General features: G+C 36.4%; 1 protein-coding gene across 1 annotated transcript; it reads right to left on the bottom strand.

Annotated features, from left to right (window-relative positions):
• Nucleotides 1–255: 255 nt before the first annotated feature.
• On the bottom strand, nt 256–15396 carry LOC111050807 (pyruvate dehydrogenase E1 component subunit alpha type II, mitochondrial-like). Its single transcript, XM_039421767.1, has 7 exons — nt 15225–15396; nt 13178–13249; nt 12532–12705; nt 10299–10517; nt 9137–9385; nt 2815–3063; nt 256–1071 (listed from the first exon to the last, which is right to left on the bottom strand). Exons 1-7 carry the CDS (start codon nt 15270–15272, stop codon nt 880–882), a joined length of 1203 nt encoding a protein of 400 aa, XP_039277701.1. The 5' UTR covers nt 15273–15396; the 3' UTR covers nt 256–879.
• Nucleotides 15397–16607: the final 1211 nt, after the last annotated feature.

The following is a 16607-nucleotide window of genomic DNA, read 5'->3' as shown; positions in this document are numbered from 1 at the left end:
TCATTTACAAAATTCAATATGAAAAAAATGAAAACATTCATTACGTAAAAATAACATCTATAATGACTATGGTATTAGAATACAGTAGGTAGAAGGTACGAGTATCCTCTCGACATTGAAGGCTACAATTCTGGCTCGACATAACAATACAAGCTATAAGAATAGAGAAACAATGTTTTTTCTAGCTTGAGAGAAATTCACGATATTAAGTTACCACTAGAAAGGCAAAGGAGAACTCATTGAATTAAATACAAGTATCATCAATATTATTTATTTTTCGTATAAAATATCCATCAATGCTCAATTGACACAAGCCTATTAAATACATTATCATTACAATAAAAATTGCCTCTTTTGTACAAAGCTATTTTACAATGGAATGTACATGCTAAATTCCTGACTGTTTCACAAATTCGGGCAAACGAAATGCTAAGGAAGGAATGGAATACAAAAATAACCTGATCATTGCAACTAATCGATTGATTTCTAAGAGAAGAAGCTCCTCCGATTGAAGCAACTTTTTTAAAGCCATTTCAGTATCTATTTTTCAAACAACAAAAAACACTTCAAATAAAATTACTAGTATTTATACTCATCTAGCTGAGCAAGAATCAAATTGAAAAATAATTCGAAATAAATAAAATTATTTCTAACAAATAAATAGAATAATTAAAGCTTCAACCCATGCAACTAGAAAACGCACAATTGAAAATACCCAATGACACTGAAATTTCATTCCTTTAGAAGCTTGGGTAACGGAACTATAAAAAACATGAAGCAATACTTCTTTGCTTTCTCGGATAAATGCTGTATATCAAAAAGATTGAATTTTAAACGTGTTTACAAATCTGAATCGTCTGTAAAATGAGCTTGGCTCTATTATAGGTTGATAGGTTTCTTCCCTGACGAGTTATTGTGCTTGTAGAAGAGGAAGGGCGTTGTGCTTCTGATTTCTTTTTCTAGGTCGTTGGAGTAGATGTCATTGGCTAGCTCATCGAGGCCGATTTCAGCCTCGCTTTTGGCGATTTTCACTGCAGCATCCACTTCCGCTTTCACTTCTCCATCAATTTTCTGAAAAGAATACAAACCAATACAGAAATTAATACACTATTGCAAGAACATACAACATGAGAACAAACAGGCAAATTGAGATCTATCACACTTGGAGGAAAACAACTTTCTCACCTATGCTAGTAACCTGGACTACTTTCTGTTGCAGTATTATTAGATGGCCTTACGAGCGACTTACGTGAGACATGATATAGAAAATGCTTCTCTTATCTCCACTTCCTCAGATAATGAAATCCATAGTGTGGTCGTCAAAATAGGAAGCATTACTGTAACCAATATTTATAAGCCGCCGGCTGTGGCATGGCCAAGCACAGTAATCCAAACACAACCTAACCCTGCTGTATACTTGGGTGACTTCAACAGCCATCATGAACAGTGGAAATACAGACACTGTGATGCAAATGGGGAAGCTGTAGTGAGATGGGCCGAGGATGAAAACTTAAACCTTGTTTATGACGCCAAGGACAGATTCACATTCAGCTCGGCTGCTTGGAGACAGGGATACAACCCAGATTTATGTTTTGCATCAACTGATGAGAGAGGCAAACCTCTACCAGTCAGCCGCAGAGTTCTTTGTGACTTCCCCACAGTCACACAGGCCAGTTATAATAAGGTTGGGCATCCAAATCCCATTAGTAACCTCCATACCTCGTCCTCGGTGGAACTTCAGAAAAGCTAATTGGGAACTCTTCTCAAATGAGTTGGACAAATGCCTGGGATGGATCCCACCTACCAGCAAAAACTGTAGCAGGTTTATTGGAGCAGTGATTAGCACTGCTAAGAAATGCATTCCCAGGGGGTATCGCAGGGAATATGTTCCAGGCTGGTCTCAAGATAGTGAGGAACTCTACCATTGCTTTAATGAGACTGGTGATCAGGAGGTGGCAGACCAACTTCTCCAAAGCCTTGACTCTGCAAGAAAACAAAAATGGATGGAAACAGTAGAAAGTCTCAACTTCCAGACCTCAAGCCGCCAAGCCTGGACTTTGCTGAGGAAATTGGGCAGTACCATTGGATGACCTTATAATGGGATTATCAGGGTTATAATGGGATTTGTGAAGGGAACAATTCGAACCAGAGCATAAGTAGATGAAGATTGGAGTATTTATTCCAAGAAAGGCCAACTTTACCTATTTGCTAGATCTATTGATTTAAAATGTATGATCCATAAATATTTGCATTTTATTTCCAAAGTGGTTTAAAAAATATACCATTCTTATTAAATAAAAATGGAATAAAAGTGATGAAAAATTGTTTTGAAGACAATTTTATGGACTTAGAACCATAGAGAAAAGATAGCGTAGGAAGATATCCCATATTATAGGTAGTTTATGTTCCAATTTTCAAGCCGATTACTGTCGACTATTGTCTATTATTACTGTTTTGGACGAGTGAGAGTGTAGGAACTGCACAGTATGAGAGCCTACCAGCGTCATATAGCTCTACGAAAAAACGGCGTGGACTATTGGCTTGAGTTAACTGTGAAACATGAACGCACCATACAATGAGATATCTTGTTATGCTAACTTTTCTCTATGATGAAACATTACAACACAAAAAATATTGAAATTTCTTGAGAAATGCGTATTTTAAACTTTCAATAGTAGAAGAAGGATATTGTATACATGAGTTTTAATTTTGAAGGAAACCTGTTAAAAAAGAAAGAAACGTTCTATCATCTACAATAATCTGAGTCATTAAACATAATATCACAATAGTATGAGGTTTAATCATAAGTATCACCTTCAATGCATCAGCAGAAACAAGTCCAGCATTGATGATTTTCTCCTTGAAAGAAGTGATAGGATCTCTGGTCTGTCGAACCTCCTGGATTTCTTCTCGGGTTCTGTAGGAAGTGCCGGGATCAGACATGGAATGCCCCGAGTACCTATAGGTCGCAGCCTCCATCACCAGAGGCCCTTTTCCAGATGTGCAGTAATCGATTGCGAACCGTGTTGCTTCTCTAACAGCCAATATGTCCATTCCATCAACCTGTAAACAAAAGTTTACAGTACAAAGTATAGATTTTATTTGATGTAATAAGAGAATCACTTTGTGAACTATTTCAGAAAATATTATGTCTGAAGCAAGTGGTAGAGTGTATGAGACAGCAAGAGGTATGAGACCATTTAATTAATGCAAATCAAATAATGTTGTCGAATATTTATTTATTTATTTCTTTACAACAATATGGGAGCATACGGGAAAACCCAAAAATTGCTCCCCAATCAAAAAAATTACAATAAGCACTTTACAAAAAAAACTTAAAAATCGAGAGAAAGACATAAGGAGAAAACTATTTCATATTTGTGAATATTCTGAAAACTTAATATACTAAATACTAGATACTATACTATTATTATATTGTACTAGAAACCATTTACAATATGAGAAAATAATGAGAGGGGAATCAAGAAAATACAAATAACATTCCAATAATGAGATAAATGATAACAGAGCTAAGAATGAAAGGAAGTCATCTACTAAATATGGTACTCTATGTAAGTTGATGAGGTCTATCATGGGAAAAATAGGTGTCACATTGGGTGGAGCCGCTTACATGCCTTCTTGAACTGACTGGGATTCATATGAAAAAGGTCTAGGTGAAAACTATGGTAATTATAAAGATTCATCATGCGGTTGGTTATTGATTCTATAGATGGGAATTTGCGGATCTCTTTGTCTTGTGAAAGACAGCGTAGCACATTTACCAAATATTAACTCTGAGCTGATTTCTCAAGCACCAATCAAAAAAACTATCTACATCACTTTGAAGCAGCTGACAATCAGTTTCAGACCTAATCACCCTGAAGATCTTCACATCATCTGCATACAGCAGACAAGACGAATGATTTATGACAGCCGGCAAATCGTTTATGAATATTATGAAGAGCAAAGGCCCCAAATTTGAACCCCTGTGGAACGCCTGATGGGCTACTGAAAGATCTGGAATGAAGACCACCAACAGAAACAAATTGATTCCGATCAGACAGATAGGAAAGAATAAATCTAGCACTTGACAGTGAAAACCCAAAGGATGACAATTTCCGGAACAAAATTGTATGGTTTAAAGTATCAAAAGCTTTTGATAAATCTGTATACACAGTGTCAACACGAGTACCTGCATCAAGACAAGCTGATACCTCACTCCGGAAATGCAATAAATTAGTCACTGTAGACCTGCCTGGCAAAAATCCATGCTGGCAATCAGCAATCCACGGTTCTATATGATTGAATATTTTTTTATAAATACATTTTTCGAAAATCTTTGCAAAACAATTAATAATGGATATTGGACGGTAGTTTTCAACAGATTGTCTGCTCCCAGCTTTAAAAATGGGAATTACTTTGGCTTGCTTCCACATATCAGGAACGTGGATGTTTTCAGTGCTAGATTGAAAATGAACTCAAGCGGTTCAATAAACAAATCGGAGCAGCCCCTGATGACATACGGTGGAACCAAGTCTGGACCAACAGATCCATTACCTTTCAAGCTCCGTATAGAATTAACTATATCAGCCCTTGAGATAGAATTCAAGTGGAAAGGGGAGTGACCAATTGTGTCATCAAAAACTCCAGCATGATTGTCGCTTCTGTTGAAAACAGATGAGAAATAATCTGCAAACGCCTCTGGAATCTCAGTACCTGCGACAAAAGTATTATTCCATCTCATAAAATTCTCTGACCGCTTACCCTTTCGATTATTATTTATATATGACCAGAAGTTCCTCATGTCACCACCAATACTTGTCTGAACTGAATTTATATAAGCCTGATAAGCTTGAGAAATTTTAAGTTTCAAAGCAGATCTCAATCTTCTAAATTCCTCGTCGTGATAAGCAGAGACTCTCCTCTTTCGGGCACATTTCTCCTTCCGTTTGATGTCTTGAATTATATCCCTAGTATACCACCGAGGGTACCTGCCAATCCGATCACCAGCGGCTCTTCTAGGAACACACAGGTCAAAACATGAGTAAACTATGTTATAGAAAACTTCAGTTGCCTCATTGACTTCTGAACATGAATAGACAGCGGTCCAATCAGCGTCTCTCAGAGATTCATACAAGCGAAGAAAATCAGCTCTCTTGAAAACATATTGAAATTTGTCATTTGATTCATCTCCGTGATCTGTCCTCATGTGAAGCAATGGAAAAGAAATGGAAAGCGTAGGATGATGGTTATCCTCGGGAACCAAACAGTCATCGCATCTTGAAACATTAACATGGAACGAGCTAAAAACTAAATCCAAAGTCCGATTATTACAATTGACAATTCCATTATAAGACTCTAAGCCCATCACCCCCATGAAAAGTCCCAATGCAGCTGCCAGACGAGACCCTCTACTGAAGTCAAAGTTAGAGCCACCTATTTCGGGAATATTCCAATCACCAATGACTATTACATTGCTATTTGAAATTTCATTGAATGATTCGGTCAATTCAAAATATCTAAGATAAGTTTCATAGGAAGTCGATGGTTTAAAATAAACAGCGTTGATGTAGTACGGATCTTTATTATTTAATAAAATCTTAATCCAGATAGATTCAAAAACCGGTGATGAAAATTCTGATAATAATACGGCCTTAAGAGAACTGCGAACAGCAACAAGAGCTCCACCACCCCTCAACTCCTGATCACCAGACCTATCCCTGCGGAAGACAGTGTACCGCTCATCGAACAATTCCTCATTATGAATTCCATCGTACAACCATGTTTCAGTGAGGACAATTGCATCAGCATCACACTCTAAAACCTTCCGGAAAAAGCTTGGAACTTTGGAACGCAGACCTCTAACGTTTTGGTATAAGATATTGAAATCCAGTATTATGAGCAAAAAAAAAACTGAACAAAATGAAATAAAATAAAAAAGAAATATATATATATATGGGAGAAGAATGAAATATGATAGGTGATTACAGTGAAATTTTAAACTGAGGATGATAAAAATTATGTGATGAAGTATTAAGTATTATCTTATTAGTATTTGTTTTAAAGTATAACACTAGCCTGTCCATGGACATTATAATAACATTAGATGAGATTTATCTAACCAACTCCTGATTCAAAGAAGAAGAAAAAAAACAATAATAGTAACTCCAACTATACATGCGATTTGAAACCATGTAAGAATAAAAATTGTGAAAACAGCAGCAATCGATTTAATTTAGAATGAAAATTTGTAATTGTGAGAGTACGGAAGCTTAGATTGTTTATCATTTAATGCCCTATATATATTGCTATTGAACTGCCATTATATTGAACTTTATTATGAGCCTAACTGTATTGCTAACGAAAAGTAAAAGTGACCTATCTTATCTGAATAGGACCGATAAAATGAAATCGAATTCATCAATAAGTGAAAAACAACTTGATAGCAGGAGCATTGATTATAGTATGATTCAGAACGAAAATTATTATCAGAGAACAATCATGAATAAAATTAAATACTTTGCACCTTGTATCTTCATACATTGCATCAGCCAGAAAAAGAATAAACAATCACTACATTAAGAATAACAGCGAATACTGGATGAAAACCGAATAAAAAGTTCGTATATTCACAAGTAACAAACTGGCCGTTTACCTGAAACTGTAAAATAATAATATATCCGTGACTCCAATACAAATGGATTGAAAATTAAAGCTTATTTGAGGAGAGATAATTTAAAGCTTGGGGAAGTTTAAATCATTGTCATTTCTTATCACTGTCGGTGACCTATCATTTTCACTTTTACGGATACGAACACATCCAGTCCGATCAACCCATGCATCTTTGATTACTCCTTTCTTCTTAAGATCACGAGCCATCCCAGAAGTTTTCTCCTCTTAGCAGTGAGACTGCGATTGATGTAGATTGGACCTTGACCTTCAAGACCGTGGACCTGTTGCCTTCTGAGGACGCCTATCTTTCTTCTCAGCTCCATGAACTGATCAGCATCGAGACGTCTCACAAATCTGACGACGATGGCCGCAGGGGGGCCCGGCCGCATACCGCCGCCAGCTGCATCCGCCGCGTGACGTCCTCCCGTACGAATCGGCAATCAATGGCAGGCGTCCACCATACTCGGCGTCACGTTCAAGCCCACCGCTCGTCCCACCCCAGCAATCGTCTCAATCACATCTTCGTCCGCCTTCCCGGGAACACCGTGGATCTCAAGCGTATTCCTTCTGGTATACTGCTCTTGGTCATCGAGACGATCCTCAGTAGACTGCAGTCGCTCACGAACTTCTTTGATTTCAATCCGGAGTGAATCTATGAGCTGCTGCTGCCGATCAATTATCTCGCTCTGCTTACTAATCACACTACTAAGTTCACTCTGCCCATCCTGACCGGTTTTAATTATACTTTTTAACTCCTCTATACTGGCGGAGAACTGCGAGTGACTATTCCTAATTAATTGCTCCAAAGACTCCATTGAGACAGTAGGATCGGTCATATTCGAAGAGTTTGACTCGGGGGTCACGTTAGTTTTAACTTGTGTGCTATCTAACGAGTGTTGTCTCGATGCACGCTGTTGTTTAAGACAACCAGGACAGCACCACGATGAGTTTTTCAAAAATGATAAATCACTTGATTTTATATTAAGACAAGCTATATGAAAATAAAAATTACACTCCTTACAGAAGAGTTTATCAGCTACGTCAGATCGATTAACCGGTTGTTTGCACTTTCCACAGGCACTCATACTATTACGAATTTGGAACAGTTTTATAAGCACAGCTCAAAGTAATAACTTCAAACTGTCATGAATAACTCAATTAATACACAACAACTAACACAACTCAAAGTAATAATTTCAAACTGACATAAAAGCTCACGAATTAACTCAATAGGTTAGAATGCTCAAATCAATAGAATAGTCCATAGACGGATCAGTTTGCTACAGTCTAATCATCGGCGATAAGAGAGCACAAAATCAATACACCTTTCCGTTCGAGCTCCGAACAGATACAACATATTAAAGAATATGTTGCCCTAGTATTGCATGTAGGATCAATTATTGTATGTACTGTGATCAATGTACAGTGTTCTACATGTTCTACGGTACTGTGCAATGTATTACATGTACAGTATCATAGCCACCTCTAATACACATCTGTATTAGAGGTGGCTATGACAGTATTCTGCATGAACTGTTGGTGAGTGCATTCAAACAAGTTTTAGACATTCAAATTTTACAAGTATCCAAGTTCAAGGTCTCTAGAAATTGGTAATTGGCTCGATTACCAATCGATTGTCCTGGCTCGATTTTTAGTCATTCTGTGAATAAGATATTTAAACAAGTTATCACAGAAATCACACCTGATAATTTCAGTAAGCGAATTTCAATAATTAATTTACTTAGGGCCGTTTGCACAGTGACATTTTAAACTGGATCAAATCCGTATCAAGTTTCGTTTGTAATAATGTGGTTCATTTTGAGTTTAAGCCATCAACTGATTGAAATCAGTTTAAGCTTTGACTGTTCAAACGGCCCTAAGTGTAGGTGAATAGACCTAGATTTTATGTCTTATATAAGACTTATAATGATTTTAATTAGTTGATTATAAAACAACCGTAAATTTCAATATTTTCTATTTTAATTGAACGCTTCAGGCTCACTGTTCCTTGAAGCTAGATTCGCAACAACAGCGACAGTGAAAATATAAATTTTATAAGTTTTAATAATAGGATTATTCATACTCACTCGGCCGGGATGAGTAGGAATAGTCCAATTAGAAGTTGTGGGAAACATATTTTCACTGTTCGCTGTCACTGAGTGCGAATTCAGCTTTATACTTCAAGCCGTACCCTAAAGCAGCCTGCACACAGCGACAATAGTAGCTTTAACCAACGGCGGCGGAAACACGCAATTAGAAAAGTCCACAACTCAAATGTATGAATTTCCAATTCTGCGTTCCCACCGACGCTAGTGAAAACTAAAATTCATTTATTTCACATTGAATAATATAAAATTATATGAATGATTGAGAAACAGTCGACAGACTCAGCCCAAAACTGTCTCTTTCCCAAATTGTTATGTAACTTAAATTTAATATTATGGTGAAGCACTGGGAGACTGACCCAAATGCCTGGAATGTAGTCGCCACGCGTGTAGAAATTGGGCGAAGCAGACGATCGCTCAGCACTGGTACCCATGCCATAGCCGTTGTTCTCGCAGACAAAGACGACCGGCAGGTTCCACAGTTTGGCCATGTTGTACACCTCGAACACCTGACCTTGGTTCGACGCTCCGTCGCCGTACAGTGCAAAGCATACCCCGCCGTTGCTCGTGTACTTGTTTGCGAACGCCACTCCTACGCCCAGTGGCACCTACAATACAACATTCACATTGCAATCATTTTGAATGACATAATAATCTTAATAATAATAATAATAATAAAACAAACTCGATAATGTTTACAATATGTTGTTTGTGGTTGAGTTTGGATGTTTGGAATAATTGTAATTCCAAGACGTTTCCAGGTTGAAAATATTGCTGCTCACTCGCTATTGAATGCCAGACTCAAACATTCTGATATACGACAACAACAATGCAAATGCTAGAGTGGGAAAAGATTCATTGACAACTGCCTTGAAATAGATAAGGATACCAAATCTCAAACTAAGCAATTCTGGCTTTCAACTTGAAATGCACTGCAGAACATTTATGACTGAAATTTATACAATTTTCACAAGTTAGTATTGTGATCGAATTTGAAATTCAACAGTCAGACAGATACAAATCAAATAAAAATTTTATTCACAATCCAAACAATTGAGGGTACTGCGAAACCTGTAGGTTTTTCGGCGTATGTCCAGAAACAAAAATGTTAAAGTTGAATAAATTTGGAGCTAGATGCAAATAAAAATGCTAATATATTTGAAGAAATGTTTATAGTATGAGATACATTACATGAAGTCAGACATTCTTCAATAACCAATCTAAAAAAAACAGGCCTAATAAGAAGTTAAATAGTCCATTAAATTAAATTCTAGTTGAATAATAAATAAATGGATCCACATGAAGCGTTTTTTTTGTGCTGGCGGCGGACGATTCAGAGGGACGATTCCTGATAATCAGCCAATCGGAGAGCTACCTGCCCTGCCGACTCGTTCACCGCCAGCGCAAAACGCCTGAAAAAAACGCTTCATTTGTTTACCTAGGAAGTCTATCAATGTGTTAACACTCCCATAAAAAGTAATGACAATATTTTTCTGTGTAGACGACGAGGGCTCGACTGACCTGAGCACCGACGATTCCGTTGCCGCCGTAGAAGTTCCTGGCGTACATGTGCATGGAGCCACCCTTGCCGCGACAACAGCCCGACTTGCGGCCAGTGAGTTCGGCCAGCACGCCCAGTGGGGACACGCCCATCAGGTATGTCCAGCCGTGCACGCGGTACGCCGAAATCGCAGAGTCCTGCGGCCGCATCATCGACTTCATGCCCACTGCTATCGCTTCCTGTTCATCACAATTCCATAATAAATACATTGAGAAAAACAAAGGGTATGATCACATTGTTCATTATAATTCCCATCACTACTTCAATCAATTCATTGTGGAATCCGAATGATAAACCTGTCAAAAAATTGAAGCTTTGATATGATTACATTGAATGCGTATATGTGCAAGTGCACGCTTCGTCATGCATCTTGTTCATCACAATTCCCACCACTATACAATAATTAATACATTGGGAAATCCAAATGATAATACTTTTGAAAAAATTAAAGCAGAGGGTATGATCTCGAGAGACTCGGATAACATATAGTCAAAAATAAAGATAAATTATGTAGGATTGATAAAACATTTTACAACTTGAGACCAGACAGTTCGCTGAGGTATGTTCCGTATTTTGTTCAAGATTCTAAGTTGAGCATAATAAGAAGACAGTTGATGTATATGAGCTCTAGATTTATTAATATAATTTCATTTGATATTTATCAAAGAGTAGATTTGAAGGGAATAGAGGCTTGGTTTAAGGAAAAGCATTTCTTTTCCCTGGGACCTAAATAGTGGTAATAATAGATATTTTATTAAAGCAATCTCTATTTTATTTTTTGTAATTCCTAAGACTAATTTTTCTCTCTCTCTCTCTCTCTCTCAAAATTTGTTATCACGCTTTTCTTTTTTGCAGTGAAGTATTTTTTTCTTGTCATCAACTCGATTTTGTATAGTATCTTGTATTTTGTTTTTAGTTTTTATTTTAAATCGGACTTTTTGCGACTGCCACCAGTGGTCAAAGATTTTTCTTTTGCTGGTGGTACCTGAAACAATTTTTAGTTTTTAGTTCTCGGTAGTTAATTTTATTTTATTCTCTTGTAATAAGTGTTGATTTATTAACCTTGATTTGTTGCATTTTAAAATTCTGGCAATAAAGAATTGAATTGATCACATTGAATGTGTATTATGTGCAAGTGCACGCTTGGTCATGCAAGAGCAAGCACGCAGATGAGAAACAAAATCTGGAAAGATTTTCTTAAAGCAAATTCCATAAGATTTAAGTTCTATATAAATTGAGTTAACTACAGATTAAAGAATTAAAAGTATAAGCATGTTTTTCAAAAGAAATTGAAGAAAAAATTAAATTTAACTCAAGTGTGTGATCACATAGAATGCGTATTTGTGCAAGTGCACGTTTGGTCATGCATGAGAAACTCACACCGAACGTGTGCACTTGCTGGTTGCGTTCAGTGTGAGCAGCAGACAAGTCACTACGAGTGTCGTTGGCTCTTACATGATTTTGGTTTTCGGCTAATGCATGATCTGACGTACACTTGCATATATTGGCTACGCATCCAATGTGATCATAACTACACAAAAATAAGCAACAAAAACAAATGTCGTGATGCTATTTTATTTCATTGTCGAATAAATAAATAAATGAATAGATGAATAAAAGAATGAATTAATAAATAACCTTACACTCTTATTATATGGAGCCACCGAATGGCATCAATTGGAAAGAGTGATTAGCTAATTAAAAACAGTAGCTCTTCAGACGCTGGAGAAAAAAACTAGTTAATCAAGATCAATCTAATTAGTGCCAAGATCACTGCCACTACTGTGACGTGATATAATAGTGATTTCACCCAATTTTATACATTATATACGCGTGACCACTGATTATAGTACAAGGCTTTTGTCTTTTTAAATAATTTTTAAAGAATAATGACATTGAAATTCTCTCAATTGATAATAAAAAGACTTGCTACTACACTTTGGAGATGAATGATGTAATGAGGCTGATAGTAGATAAGAACTGAAAGAGACAATGGAGTCTTGATACAACAACCTGAATATAGGCCTAATACTAATTCCTTGTTACGTATGGTACGAATGTGTACATAATATTTACTGTAAAACCACAGTCAAAGTAGTTCAGCAATTGAAAATGCCCCGATTCAACTATTTTGTTTGCCCCTTGATACACGTTGAATGAGGTTTTGACTGCATCATCAATTCATCAACTTACTTGTCCGGAGTAGAGATGGCAGAATCCTCTGATAATCTTCTCTTTGTACAAATTGCCAGCTGCAGTCTCAATACGTCGGATCATCTGTGTTTGAGTGTACATTTCGATTGCTTCATCAGTCGTGATCGTTGACTTCTGAGATGGACCATTGTCAAGCAAGTGCAGCTTGAATGGCTGAAACCAACATAAAAATCGACATTAATACAATATCACAATATGAAATTGAACAGTCAAATTGATACTGACACACATAGAACATGTCATCATTGTTTAATTTTAAAAGCTGAAGGTATTATTATCGATCAATTGTAATTTTATTAATCAAGCGTATTTTCATTACGGTTTATGGATGACTTTGAAAATTAGTGTAGCGGAAGATGAACAGAATAATGATGATTTTCGAGAAGTATTGAGTTGTTGAGTAATGATACCGGTATTTTAAAAGTATTGTGTTGTTTGATATAAAAAATTGGAACCGCAAAGTTGCACTGCTAAACTACACATTCAATCCTATATTATTATCAATCCCAAGATGCGGATTTTACAATTTACACTTCTTTGTCGTTTACTAGGCATAACACTTCTAGATACATAATTGCTATAATATGTAGATTATTGTCATTGATCAGTAAAAGAAATCAATTACCTTTGACTCAAAAGTCGCTTCGGTAGCATAATCATTCTTGATCAAAGATCTCAAGCAAGACCATACACTTTTCTGAAAAAAGAATAAATGTATTATTAAACTATGAAAAGAACGCAGAAGCAATGGCAAGAAATCGCATAGTAAACACAAAACAGAAATAGAACAATGCACTTCAAGTCGCTTTCTCACCTATTCCAGACAATGCATCCTACAGACATTGGAGGGGTATAATCACACATTGCAGACGGGCGAAAGACATATTCAACTTCAGTTCGTTTTGGGAGGAAGTTTAAATAAATATTCAAATCCTGGCATTACTCCTGTACGCCAAAAGATTCATCAGGCATCCTTCACCATGAGAGAGCTGATGCATGCTTATAGAACATGAAGTATTTCAAATTAATATCGACATACCCAGTTGTAAAGTTTTTTAAGTGAAAGTTGTTTCATTGCATCGGCAATTAAGATGTTCAATGAATTGCCCTCTTCTCATCAGGCCGATCGGTTCAGTATTTTTATGGATGAAATAACAAGGTGGCTTATTGAAAAGGGCTACAACAATGTGAGTGAGCTTCTAAATGACAACTCAAGTAAACTTGATGGTTTCTTGATCCATTCCGAGCTGCTTTGTATTAACACACTTTTTTATGTATTTGAACACGACATGCAGTCAATTATTGAGTAAATAATTAAAAACTTTTACTTACTGACTGAAGTACTTTCGATCGTCTAGCGATCATTTTCAACAGTCTGTTCAACAGACATGCAGACAACAGACTTATAACAGACTGTTGAAAATGATCACTAGACGATCGAAAGTACTTCAGTCAGTAAGTAAAAGTTTTTAATTATTTAGCTGAAGTAAAAGCTAAAGAAGTTTAAATGACAACTGAAGTAAACTTGATGGTTTCTTGATCCATTCCGAGCTGCTTTGTATTAACACACTTTTTTATGTATTTGAACATGACATGCAGTCAATTATTGAGTAAATAATTAAAAACTTTTACTTACTGACTGAAGTACTCAACAGTATTTTCAACAGTCTGTTGAAAATGATCGCTAGACGATCGAAAGTACTTCAGTCAGTAAGTAAAAGTTTTCAATTATTTACTTAATAATTGACTGCATGTCGTGTTCAAATACATAAAAAGTGTGTTAAGTAAACTATCCTTCACTCCTACTCATGCCAATCAAATTGCAAGATTTTATTGTATTGTTGATAATTGGTAAAGCAAAAGCATGATTATTATTTAGTGTTCATGTGTTATGACAGGATTCATCAAAAGAGGCTTCCTATACTAGGTTGAACAGTACTTATAATAGCTATCCATCAGCAGAATGGATAGCTCGGACATCGCTAAGCACATTGAAACAGAAACTAAATGATAGGCAATTCTACTCATTTGCTGAGCAACAAGATGAGCCCATCTTCTCAGGCGGTATTACCTCCGCGACTGGCCAAATTGGATACCAACCTACTAGAGTTCGTGACAATGTCTATCTGGAATCTCCAGTCTCTGACAACATCAAGTATCAGAATGTATTTATACCGTGATGAGGATAAAGGGCTCATACTTAATCTTTCCATGGGCCTTGTAACTTTTATTACCGGTACAGTTTCTGATTATTGGTAAAAACATGGTTTCACTTCAGAGCCAATTGTATGATTTGAAAAGACGGTACGATATCATCACAATATGGGGCGACACAAGAGGCGTTTTATCAGACAAGTCTGCACAGCATTGGAGATCATCTGGTTATGTAGTGTTGTGCTGACTTGTCTGAAACAACGTCTTGAGAGTTCCTGCTTTACCAAGTAGGAATGTTTGTCTGACGTTATCAAAATTCATCCGCAACAAAAGAAAATAATTATCCTGTAGACCCTTATGCCTATATCATTCTTTAAATATAGTCGATTATTCATAATATTTTAATTAAATCAATAAGTTATATACTTGACAAAGTTTGTCAACGATTTAATTTGATTACCTATTGGATCCGTGTTAATACTAGGATTAGAATATAAATCTCAAAAATAAATTCTCACCTGCGCTGCACCTTGACTTAGTACCAATTTGTTACACCTGCTGAACATCTTTGAAAATTATTTCAACCCCTGAGATATTTGAAATGACTGCAAATATCAAATGGAGGGCAAATAGAGGTTAGATTCCAATGTTCATTTTTTGGGGGCCAACCAACAGACCCAATTTATCTTTCACCCAAACAACCATTTTACCCAATATTTTGGAATCGTGAAAAATACGTGAAACCATTTCACCCAACCAACACTTCATCCAACAATACACAGTGGATGAATGTGTGGATGTCTTGAGGGAAGAAAATTTCATATCATCGAATAATTAATTCAAAATAAAAATTTCCTTCAAATCAACTGAAATTAATCGATTTCTTCCAGGGGGTGCTCCTGAAAGCAGTGCTTTTCTTTGACGTCTCCTCCTTGCACTATTGTACTTTCTATGTTTATTATTGATTGTGACGATTCAATGTTGTGAAGCTTGTTGTCTTTTATATGCAACTACTTGGATAAATGAAAGTTGATTTGATCCAATACAATAGCCTTTATATCCAAATGGCACCGCGGAATTGGAAATATCTGGATATATTCAAGTGGTGGATTCCAGTCTGTTACTCCATGAACGAAGCCGCTAGAATGCAGCACAGTATAGTGAGGTCCACGTTATAATGACAGTAGATGAAGATAGAAGAATAGCGATGCCAATTCTCTGCATTAATTGATCATATTTCTACACTGTCAAAAACATAATTGGCATCGTTGTGGACCTATAAAAGGATAGTACCACTGGCTATGTCGAATGATAGACAAGGATAGCAAAACCGAAGTTGACAAATACTGTTATTGTAACATGGACCTCACTATAGTTCGATGAAGTGGTCGTATTAAGTGGGTTGTTGCACAGAGAAGAGATTCTCTGTGGTTGTTGTTTGTATAATATACATTCATACAAGTAGTTCTGTGAACAGTAGACCTCACGCTCAATTAGTTACATTGCCTTGTTGTTATGTTTTCTCAAAAATTAATAAATAATTCATCAATTTGAAATGTCTAGAAAAAATCCTAGAGCTTTCTGTCCTATCGTACCGTGACGTGTCGTCCCTGTTAGTGTCGTACCGTGAGTGTGAGCGCTGTTATCAGGTCTGGCTGCAACTGTATACAACATTGATGGAAAGATACATTTTCAAGATGTTTGATGTTTTTGAATGGGTAGTATTATAGTCCACTAGACAGCTGATTTATGATGAATTATTCTATAGTCTGATTTTTACTCTAATATTGGCATATGAAGGAGGCTCCTTTTTCCTTTTATATTATCCTTGAAATGCAAAATTTCCAAAACCTTGTATATACGTTGATGTGCAATTTAAAAAGGAACATACCTGTCAAATT

This window comes from Nilaparvata lugens, chromosome 2 (assembly GCF_014356525.2).
Source record: "Nilaparvata lugens isolate BPH chromosome 2, ASM1435652v1, whole genome shotgun sequence".
Lineage (NCBI taxonomy): Eukaryota > Metazoa > Arthropoda > Insecta > Hemiptera > Delphacidae > Nilaparvata > Nilaparvata lugens.
The sequence above is the reverse complement of the archived record's forward strand: the minus strand, read 5'-3'. Positions and strand labels throughout refer to the sequence as shown.

Excerpts from the sequence above, each read along its gene's own strand:
- LOC111050807 (XM_039421767.1), bottom strand. The coding sequence starts at position 15,272 with ATGTTCAGCAGGTGTAACAAATTGGTACTAAGTCAAGGTGCAGCGCAG. Across the intron at positions 10,518-12,531 it reads GCCATCTCTACTCCGGACAA|GAAGCGATAGCAGTGGGCAT; the intron begins GTAAGTTGATGA and ends TGTGATGAACAG. Across the intron at positions 1,072-2,814 it reads TTTCTGCTGATGCATTGAAG|AAAATTGATGGAGAAGTGAA; the intron begins GTGATACTTATG and ends TATTCTTTTCAG.